Raw genomic sequence first — 12,006 nt, forward strand, 5'->3', positions numbered from 1 at the left:
GAGTGTTTGTGTGTTTGGAGTACACCACAGATGGGGTGCGGAAAAAAATTAAAAGACTGTTTGTTATAATTTAAGTTATTTAACATGGCAAACAAGAATAAAGTCTGCAAATGTGTCCAGTCTGTATATTTGAGTATTAAAACAGATAATCGCCTTAACGTGGAGTTGAATACAACTGGCTAATAAGGATTTATTCATTCATTAGGAGATTTTTAATTTATCTTATCAAGTCTAATTTCCTCTGCGTCTACTCTGAATATAGTCATGCTTCGGAAACGTTGGAAACGCACACGTAAACACACAACGCAACCTCTTCATTAATATGATTGCACATATGCCTGCTTTTGTCAGCACTATCTATCCCATCAACACTTCACACAGCCACAGAGTGAGCCAGGATTTGAATACCAAGAGCTAAAAAAAACACCATTATCAGCACTATTGGTCCATCGGGTAGAGCAGCGGGCATGCAGACAGGGGATGCAACGGAGAGGGTTTGTTTTTCATGTAAATCAAGCAGATGAAAAAATGACTTGTTCTTCAGATCAAAACAAAACATAACAAATTTTATGGGGGTTGACTGCTTAAAAATTATTTTCAAACTACTGCCTTATGACTTGACTCTTCGGCATGTAATGATTCTTTAAGCACAATTTTTTTTTCCCACTAAACCTGCTACACATTATAAAATGAAATGATAGTTTTACCAGTCTAGTACGTCATTCTCTAATTAGCCTTCTCTTTGGGAATATTTGGAGATGGATATTCAACTCCTGGCTTGAGAATAATTTATTCCACGGTGACTTTCGATATCTTATTCATGAATTCAATTTACCCAGAAAATGAGCAAAGAGTTTCTAGAAAAGAAATGACCTTTAACCTCAATAAAATATGCGAAGCACTTGATCTTTCCCATGAAATAGGAAGTAATGATGTATTAGGATTAAAAACACAAGCTTAAACAAATTCAGGCTAGCCTTATTAACCATATGCTCCTCATCAACCAGTGACAATACCACATTTATGAGTCGAGCTGTTTTTACAACAGCTATAAATGTTGAATTTTGTGTTGTTTGACCCATTTAGAGTTAGTTTTAAAGTTTTAAAAGAATTATACTCACCCCATTCTTAGGGTAAGCAACCCATCCTAAATCTCCCATCACAGAGCGAGAGTCCAACAGGTTCACTGTTAAATGGGTAGAAATACAGAAAATTATTATTTCATAACATTAAACCTGGATAATTCACATAAAAAAGAAATAAACATCTCTTAAAATTAGCATGATTCACACAAAAAAGCTTTTACAATGTTTTCTGATGCATTTGACTTGTAAACATTGACTGTACTTGTAATGGCTATTGAGTGAATAATGGTTTGTTTAGATTTAAATTAGATTTTTTTAAACAATATTGGGAGTGTAGTGTGGTGTGGTGTATTTCACATATCCAAATCCAATTTACTTATAAAGCACTAACAAATAACATGTATCAAAGTGCTGTACAACAGAAATACACATAAAAAACAAGATAAGAAGCAATACAGAGGCAACAAGACAAGTCATATCAAAATCAAGCTATTTCAGTCAAAAGCAATAGAGAATAGATTAATCTTAAGGCAAGATTTAGACACCATGAGTTAGTCAGCCTGTTTTACACTTAGAGGCAGCTCATTTCACAACCTGGGACCAATGACTGAAAAAGCTTTCTCTTCTTTAAGCTTGCGTTTGATCAGAGGAACCACAAGCAGCCCACACTTAGCCAATTGAAGAGACCGAAAAGGTGCATATGGAATCTGCAGTTTGACATATATCAATATAGTACCTGACCGGGAGCCAATAAAGGGAAGATAAGACGAAATATGGTCATGCTTAAGAGTACCAGTTAAAAGGTGTGCCGCAGCATTTTGGACCAGCTACACGTGTGAAATTAAGGAATGGCTGATACCCACATACAGAGCATTAATTACATTAGTCTAGTCTAGTTCTCACAAATACATGAGTTAAGATCTCAAAAAGATGTCTTGATAGGGATGGTTTTTATCTTTGCTAGCTGTCTCAAATGGAAAAAACGCACTGACCACTGAACTTATGTGTTTATCAAAACTAAAATTGGTATTCATTGTCACACCTAGGTTAGACACAGTAGACTTAAGAAACTAGGTTAATGGTCCCAAGTTCAGACAGTTAATACCACCTGTGTTTTTAGACCCAAATTGTTAAACCTTTCAGTCTCATTGAAAGGCAAAAAGTTCACAGGTATGTAAGATTTAACCTAAATAGGCACTCCGATAGTTTTGCTGCACAGTTTTCCTCCAGGCCAAGGGGCACAAACTGACAAAAAAAAGACCCCAGAGGAACAAAAGAGGCTCAAGAATGGACCCCTGAGGAACATCACTTTGCAGGGGAGCTGTGGAGAACACTGAGGGAGTGGACATGAAGAATTAACCTTGACTTTATTCACTATATACACGTGTCCTTACATTACAATTAAAATAAATTAAAATGTTTTTACTTTGCATTATATAGTTAATGAAAAAGAAATCAGTATAAACTTAATATCAAAACTATTAAAGCACAAAAGGACGACACATGAGCTAATTTCCCTCTGTGATTAATTAAGTATCTTTGAATTGAATTGAATTGAATTCATGCTCCATCTTTGAGTTTTAAAAGCTTGTCCACCAAAACTTCTAATCTTTATTCTTCGATTCAACCATTTCAGTGCCTGTCGCACAACAAGTACCTCTGAATTATCCATCAAAAAAACTCCCCTCTCAGACTCCTGGATGAAAGCTGTCAACTGCAATTACTTGACCCTCAGGTAATGCAGTCACTTATCTCATCTGTCTGTACACACAGAAGGATTCTCCTACAGCAAAACTCACCATCAGCCTCAGCAAAATAATAATAATAACAATAACAATAATAATAATAATAATAATCCAACTCACTATAGTGACCACAACTTCAAAGAGTTTTTTAAGATTCACCAGGACGATGAAAGTTCAAGTGGGAATGTCTTCCAGCTACAGCTAGTTTAGCCAGAACATGCCCAAAACTAGACAGTTTCTGGTCTAAAACATGTTTGCTGTAGTAGAAATAGGCAGGTGTAAAAATGTAAGTAACTATGAAGAAGAAGAAGAAGAAGAAGAAGAAGAAGAAGAAGATATTTTTTCTATAGCGCCCCTCAATATAAAAATCATGAGGCGCTTCACAAAATCAAAGAATGTAAAAATATAAAAAATAATTTAGAAACTGGTTAAAAATATATTTTAAATGAGCAAAAAATTGACAATTGTGATTAAAAAATGTAAAGAAAGAAAGTGAATAGATAAGAGGGAAATCAGTGGATCCTGAGGAAGGTGGAATAGGTGGGGAGAGCAGAATAAAGAGAGAGTGGTGAAGAAGGTCATACAAAAGCCAGCTTGAACAAGTGAGTCTTCAGCTGCTTTTTAAAGGAGTCCACTGATCCCTAGAGACCACTGATCTCAGACTCAGGGGGAGAGATTTCCAGAGTCTGGGGGCCACAGCAGCAAATGATCTGTCACCTTTGGTCTTTAGCCTGGTGCGCTGCACAACCAGTAGGCTTTGATCACTGGACCTCAGGGACCTGCTGGGGGTGTAGGGACTAAGAAGATCACCAATGGAAGATGGTGCTTGTCCATGTAAGGCCCTATAGACCAGAACCAGGATCTTGAAATGAACCCTGAAGTTGACTGGCAACCAGTGAAGCTGGAGGAGAAGCGGGGTGATGTGGGTGTGTTTGGAGGACTTGGTCAGAAGCCGAGCACAGGCATTCTGAACCACCTGTAGACGGTTCAGGGATGTTCTGCTCAGACACGTGAAAAGAGAGTTACAGTAGTCTAAGCGTGAGGAGATGAAGGTGTGGATAACTGTCTCAAGTTCAGAGCGGGACAGAATGGGACTTAGCTTAGCAATGTTCCTGAGATGGAAGAAGGAAGAGCGAACAAGAGAACTGCCATGAGAATCCAGGGTGAGAGCTGGGTCAAAGCTCACACCAAGATTCCTGACAGACAAGGACCAATGCTTTATTTCCAGATGACAGAGTCAGAACAAACTCTCAGCAGCAGTTTAACAAGCCCCCTCATAAATCACACAAACACAAGATGTATCACTTTACTGGCGGCTCCACAAACTTGCCCCAGATTGCTGAAGCTTGTAGTGTCATATAAAAGCAACTCATGTACAATCAAGCTGGACTTTGCTTTGCTTTATCTTTTTTATGGTACGGTCTGTACTTTGGGTTTTCAGAGAGTACTCGAGCCATAAAGGGGAAAGTCAAAGTAAATTATCTGTTAACCGCTCTTTTAGGATGGTACTGAACTGGAGAAGTGGGAAGAGAATGAGGACAAAGTGTCTTGTTTGCATATTTAAGACTTTTCTGGTTACTAAATGGGCTATTTATATGTACCGCAATTTCCGGACTTTAGAGCGCACCTCGATATAAGCCGCATCAGGCTAAAAGCCGCAGATATCTACTGAATTGAAAACGTATTTTAACTGTCAGTGTCGCTCTCCGTGTTGCTGTCATCATCCCGGGGTGAGGCGGTGAAAACACGCAGTGCCGTTTTACTGTGAAAAAATCCTCTGAGGCGCTTTCTGTAGCACTCCTTTCCAGCATCCATCCTTTTAAAGCCGCGCACCTCATTATAAGCCGCGTTCAAAGCGTGGGAAAAAGTAGCGGCTTATAGTTTGGAAAATACGGTATATATGGTAGTTACTTCTTACCGGCATCTTGTTTGCGTCACTTTAGCTTTCAGAACTGTTTAAATTTTTCACAATACAGATTCAACAAGGTGTGGCAGACATTCCACATAAGTTCTGATCCATATGGAGTTGATAGCATCACACAGTTTCTGCAGATTTCTCAGTAACACATGCATGAGTGTGTGAATTTCCCATTTCACCACATCCAATGGCATTGCACTGGATTATGTTGGATTTGTGACATGGTGCATTACCCTGCTGAAAGAAGCCATCAGAAGATGGGTCCACTGGGGTCACAAAGAGATGCACATGATGTTTAATCCAGGCTCCAGTGGTACTAATGTGGGAGAAGAACATCTCATCCATACCATTACACCACCTGAAGCAGCCCGAATCATTTATGCAACGCAGGATGGATACACGTTTTGATGTTGACCCCAAGCATGACCCGACCATCTTAATGCTGCAGCTGGACTCATCAGACCAGGAAACATTTTTCCAATCTGTTATTGTCCAGTTTTGGTGATCCTATGTGAACTGAGTCACACCTGAAGTGATCGTTTGCTTCTGGAGTCCATGTTCAACACGTGATGGTTCAGACATATTCTGTAGACCTCTGTTGGAATCACTGGCTCTTTGAGCAACTGTTGCTTTTCTAATATCTAGAACCAGTCTGCTCATTCTGCTCAGACATCAACAAGGCATTTTTATTAACACCACAGCTGTTCACTTGAGATTTTCTGGTTTTTTGGATCATTCTCTGTTCACCCTGGAGATTCCAAAAAGCCTAGCTGCCTAAAAGCAGAGTTTCTGCCATGTGAATGGCTGATTGGCCACTTGCTAATAGCTAATAAAGTAACAAATACATGCACTTTGCAAGAGCAAGACCTCTTAAGCATAGGCATGTCCAGAATTGGCCAACAGAATTATTTTACAGCTCAAAATGGTGAACAAGTGTACACTTTCCTAAATCTATTCCTAGATAAATGAAAAAAAAATTGCATTTTCTTTCTGTATACATGTTTTTTAAAGGTTGAGTTAACACAGAGTAGTGTGTAAGAAGTCAGTGTGGAACCATTGTCACATTTACAACCAACTTAATGTGTAATTTGTTCCTGTTTTATGTGGTATGATAAGCAGTGTGAAAAAAGCACAGGCCAACCTCAAATGTAAACACAAAACGGTCACACAGAAAGCACTGCAGAGGAGGTGAGTGTGCAGAGCAGAACACAAGCTAGAGCAGCGATTCACTCCAACAACCTCCAGCCTTTATAACACACACACACACACACACACACACACACACACACACACACACACACACACACACACACACACACACACACACACACACACACACACACACACAAAGTGGACTTACCGTTTCCACTGTTCTGCAGAGAATAATAAAAAAATGTCCTTAGGAGGCGATTAGACATCTAATTAGGCCATAAAGAAGAGATAAGTGATACTGAACTAGATCATAAGGGGTACGTTACCTCTTTTGCTCTTGTTCTCTCAAAGGATCAAAACCACCTAACAAGTTAGAGCTCTGCGCCGACAAGGATCTACGGAACACGTTATTAAAAGTCATCACCAGTGAATGAATTACATTTTGAGCACCATCACTTCAAGGATACACTTTGCAAGTGTGTGAAGAGGCTTCTCAGCCCTGGAAACACTTCTGTTCTGCCAGGCAAAAGGCTGCCAATGCATCAAGCTCACACTTTTGACACTCGTCCAGTGTGGCCATTAGCTCAAACGTGCCCTTATCGATCTTTTATACAATCTACCTCTGGAATCTGAGTTTTTATTTTTTTTATCCCCTCCTTTCTACAACCCCTGCTACTTGACTGTGGCATTTATGGCGGTTCTGATTGCTCCCAGCATAATGAAATGTTTTTTTATCACTCACATAAACAAGCACACAAACACCCTTCAACTAATCATATTACTATTTTCCCCCAATGCCAAAATTATCTAAACAAAAGTGCAACACAAAATGAAGAGTTTCTAAAATCACTTAATGTGTTCCACACATGCATGCTGGCACAATCATAATAATATTAATATTCAGATGTTAAGCAGTCGGCTCCGTGCTCAGACAACCTCTGACATGGATCGATATAAACAGACAAAATTCAACATTGCAAAGTGTGTATACTTTTCCTAATGATCATCTATCAAAGGAAAGGATACATCACTGCAAAACACAAAAATGAAGGGGATCATCAACTCAATAAAGGAAGCATCTGATTAATTTCTTTCATACAGGTACTCAAAATATGGTGAAAGAATTTTGCTCATATAATAAAAAAAACTGAGACCGCAAAAACATCAAATTACACTTGGGCTGAAACGAATCACCGAATAATTCGAATGGTTCGATTAATTAAATTCCTCCATTCTTTTTTTACTGATTCGAAGCTTCGTTAAATGTGCGCTCCACAGTCTGAACACATTTTACTGGAGCACTACATGGTGATCTAGGTGCTGTGGAGGAAAATAGAGAAACCAGCAAAGACAGAAACCATTGTAAACGTCAGAAACTGTCCTAAGTTTGAGACCAAGAGTTAAACTACAAGAAGAAATGCTAATGCTAAGCTAGCGGGTAGCATTCTCACGAGCAAGTGAGATTCAGAAAAACATGATGGTTGTGAACGACTAAACTCCACAAGCTGAAGGAAAATCCCCACCATCCCTTTTATATGTGGACCTAAGAATCGGTTTGGGGCAAAGCACCACTTGGTGAAGGCACTGCAGCTACCATCTGTTTTTTGCTACAAGTCTGCTCCATCCTCTGCAGAAGTAATGGCAAGCAGTTGTAGCATATAAATCACTAACACTTTTTATATTTCAACACAATTTAGACTAGATTATGTTGCCAACACGTACATAACAAAATAAATACACAACATTGCTATGACTAGGAATTAAATGTTAGCATTTCTAGCTAACTACTGAACATGTTAATGAAATGATTTAATTCTACCGATCATATGTGAATATATTTATATATGTTATTTTGACTAGGATGAGTGACATTAATACAAACAAAATTGTGAATAAAATGTAAGTCAAATGTTGTTCCATAAAATATTTATTAACTATAAATATCAGCTGGGAAAGAAGGAACTAGACAACATCAATTTAATATATATTATTGAGCCTTTTATAATTTTGCTTTTTTATTTTCATATTTTTAGCAGCAAACAATAATCTCATTTCACTTGAAACGTTGTCAAATAGAATATTCAATTAATCGATGGAAGATTCAATAGAATACTCGAATACTAAAATGTTCGATAGCTGCAGCCCTAAATTACACAGAAAAAAACTAGACAGAAATATTCTCAGAAAAACAAAAAAATATGCCAGAATTTTTGTTTTCCAGTTGCTATAAATTAGTCAAATCAGAGAAAAGCTTTCTTGTTCTCCCCTTCAATTATGCTCACCACTGTATGATTATCCATTGCAATGCAAATATGTGTCAAATTCATCTAAAATGTGTGTTAAGCAGCAGACTCAGGCACACGGTTTTGTTTCAGGGGCTTTGGTAAGTTCAGAGCCAGATTCCAGAGAAAGCGAGCACGTGTGAGAAAAAAAAGAGGATTCTTGAAAAAAAGAGACAGAAAACAGATGAAATGGTTGATAACTGAAGACAGAAAGGAAATAAGTGTACCTAATTCAAAAGCGAAAGATCAAATGTGAATGTGCTTTTAAAGGTTGACAACGTCTATTCAGTTTGGTAATTAACCTGAAGAAAAAATGTTTTATCAACATGCAGATTTAAAATAAAAAACATCATATTTGAAGACGCTGAGCTGCTTGCACACTACTTGCAACTTTCTTTAACGATTTGATTCTAGACGTGACTCAAAAAGAGGATTTAGATGTGTTTTAACAAGGCATGGCGGTTGTTGAGAGTTTCATAAACTGCTGACCTACTGGGATTTTCACCAACAACCATCTCTAGGGTTTACAGAGAAAATGTTCAGTTAGCCATAGATGCAAAAAGAAAAATACCTTGTTGATGTCAGAGATGAATGGGCAGACTGGTTTGCGATGACTGTTATTTATTTTTTTAAAGATGAGTCCACTAAACTCAAACGGCTTCCAGTCACCAGATCACAATCCAGTCCAGAACCTTTGGGATGTGGTGGAATGGGAGATCCTATGCAAATGTGTGATGCTGTCATATCAATAAGAACAAGAACCTCTGAGGAATGTTTCCACAAATTTAAAGCAAATTTGACCTAACCTGACTTGAAGTGTTTTCCTAACACATCTATTTAGTTTTTATTCATTTCTAATTGTGAAAAAATGTGTGTAAACACCTAAATCCTTAGTGTGGCCATTCTAATGTAGGAGATGCAGAAACAAAGACATGACAAACACAATCAAGAGAAAAAAAGCTCTGCACCCCCCTACCCCACTCCAAAGGGATTCTGAATGGCCACACGTTGGGAGTCACTTTTGTGAATCTAAACTTTGCCTAAATGAAACCATCATGTGAATAATGAGCAGTCTGATGAATGTTGTCCTGTTCCCGGATGGCCTAATGTCCAACAGCTCCAAACAATACTATTCATCTCGGCTCATTCTGCAGCCCCCAAACAATAACCCCCACCACCATATCACCCTAACTTTGTTAGATGTTTATATATTAACCACTTTACAATTGTCCTGCCATTAGAAAGGAACATGCAGGTGCATATTAGTTCACTATTATTAGTTTGCACTATTGGGCCAAAGGGTTTCCAGAGTAATTGTTCATATCTGATACCCATTGCCTGCTGGAAATGACCTTGAACTTGCAGCTTTTGACCCATTTCAGGATTATGTGGTCACATAAGGCTGCAAACTTTGCCTTTAAGGATGCATGCAATATATATATATATATATATATATATATATATATATATATATATATGTATATATATATCCCATCATTTAAAAAAATGGAATATTAAACTCAGTGAGGCTACAACCTCCAAACCAGCATTTAGGAAATTGAAACAATTGAATTAAAACTCGTGGAATACAAATAAATAAATAAATTCTCATAAATCGTGTGTGAGAGGGGAAATCATTGATGCAGCAATCTGAGCATTTTCCATTGTAAAACGTTTCTGACTAATCCAGATTTTTTTTTTGTTTTTGCTCTTCAGCGCGCGTCTGAGGAACCTGTTCTGTTCAAAGGTCCTTTTATTTAAAATTATTAATGTAGTTTTTTTTCTTATCTTATAATATTTTATTTTGGGCACAATTCCCGTTGGATAAGCAGTTAATTCACCTGCTCAAATGATAGCCGCTCTTTTTTGAGATTCAAACGGCGTCGGAGACGGACAGCAGACAGAGAACTTGAGATCTTTGGACCTTTCGGATTTGTCAGTTTCATTTAAAAGTCTGAACGCATCAGGTCCGTGTCTATTTAAGTCCTAAACGACTCTACACCGGTTTACCTTCGTTTACGGGGATGCTCCACGCTCCAAGCAACGCCAGACTCCAAGTCCATGTCCAAACCAGCAGGCGAACGCCAGAACTCCAAAGAGAATGCATGGCGCATCCAAAGGGGGGACACGCGTAACAGTGATGGGCTGTTTTCAAACTACAGCGGTGTCGGACAGCATTAGACGAGGAAATGTGTTCCAATCATTTGTGCCGTTCTGGGTCTGTGGACAGAGGATGGGGCTCATGTTTTGCAGCGGTCTGAGGACGGTAATGAGGAGCGCTCCTGTCTTCGGTTTGGAGAAGGCGGGCGGTGCGTCTGTGGGGGGCGGAGTTAAGCGCAATGTCTCTCCAATCACAGACCACCCACAGGTGAACTCCTGCTGCTGTCGGACTGCTTCGTCCAAATGACAATCGATTCTCAGTCGTTATCTCTTTAACTCTAGAGCCATCACTTGTTCTTCATACTGGAGCCCTCCAGCTGGGCTCCTGAGTCTGTGGAGGAGGACGGCTGGATGACAGTGGCTTTTTCAACAGATCTGAGGGCTTTTCTGCTCTTTCTTCCTTCCTTCCTTTGAATCCTCCTTCCTTCCATGCTTTTTTTTTTGTTTGTTTTTTAGTTTGATCCTAAATCTTCAGCTAAAACTAAAGACTGTGAGTAAAAGTGTAGAGCAGCAATTAAACATTGTTAATATTATTATTATTATTATCATTATTACTATTATTATTAGTAGTAGTAGTAGTAGTAGTAGTAGTAGTAGTAGTAGTAGTGGTAATTATTATTATTATTAGTAGTAGTAGTAGTAGTAGTAGAAGTAGTAGTAGTAGTAGTAGTAGTAGAATTAGTAGTAATAGTAGTAGTAGTAGTAGTAGTAGTAGTTGTTGTTGTTGTTGTTGTTGTTGTTGTAGAAGTAGTAGCAGTAGTAGCAGTAGTAGTAGAAGTAGTAGTAGTAGTAGTATATACCATCAAGTGACATCACAAGAGCCAACTCAAGGCACATAACAAAACAAACATTCCAGTTGATCCTACGTATCACTTCACAGAGTTCAGCTCTTTATTCCAAATAATTAAAGTTTCTAATAAAGGAACCCAGCAGACTGCATCAATTCACTGACTTGTTGTGTCAGTGACTTTACAGTATTTCCATACAGTTGCATGTAGTGATAGTGGAGAGGCAAACTCCCCTGTAACAGGAAGAAACCTCCAGCAGGACCTCAGTATGAGCAGCCATCCGTCTCAACTCACTGGAGGTATGAGAAGACAGAGCACACACACACACACACACACACACACACACACACACACACACACACACACACACACACTCACTCACTCACTCACTCACTCACTCACTCACTCACTCACTCACTCACTCACTCACAAACAAATAAATAAATAAGCGGATGAACTAGTAGTATTACGTTTTATGTTAAAGAAAAAAGTTTATATCAGAGGGAGATTGTTTAGTGGTTGGCAATAGCGTACTAGCTATTGACGCCCTCCAGGAGGCTATCACAGCTCAGCAGAACACCAGACCTGGTGTTGCTTCTCTGGAGAGAAAAACAATTACAAAAATATAACGTTTAAAGCTTGAATAACAGGAAATAATGCAATTAGAAATGTAGCAATTATCTGCTACACCAGGACACAAACACAGAGCACACGGCTTCTGCTCATTCAAAACAGCTTTATTTCTCCACCTTTTCAGGGAAATGTGTATACTCAGAGCAACACAAGATCCCCACGTCTGGTCCATTTCTCCTCCATCTATGGCACCATCCTTTATAATAAATGTGCAGCTGATTAGTGATAAGACCCAGTGTGTAG

At 38.6% G+C, this 12,006-nt stretch overlaps 1 protein-coding gene across 1 annotated transcript in view; it reads right to left on the reverse strand.

Annotated features, from left to right (window-relative positions):
- Positions 1-10,485, reverse strand: part of LOC107396732 (ephrin type-A receptor 5) — a 117,854-nt gene extending 107,369 nt beyond the window's left edge. Inside the window, exons 1-2 of the mRNA XM_015976567.3 lie at positions 10,193-10,485; positions 1,122-1,186 (exon numbers count right to left, since the gene is read on the reverse strand). Of these exons, the coding sequence (XP_015832053.3) occupies positions 1,122-1,186; positions 10,193-10,289 (162 nt within the window). The 5' untranslated portion in view covers positions 10,290-10,485. The remainder of the gene's footprint in view (positions 1-1,121; positions 1,187-10,192) is intronic.
- Positions 10,486-12,006: the final 1,521 nt, after the last annotated feature.

The sequence above is a fragment of the Nothobranchius furzeri genome, chromosome 6 (genome assembly GCF_043380555.1).
Source record: "Nothobranchius furzeri strain GRZ-AD chromosome 6, NfurGRZ-RIMD1, whole genome shotgun sequence".
NCBI classification, from domain to species: Eukaryota; Metazoa; Chordata; class Actinopteri; order Cyprinodontiformes; family Nothobranchiidae; genus Nothobranchius; species Nothobranchius furzeri.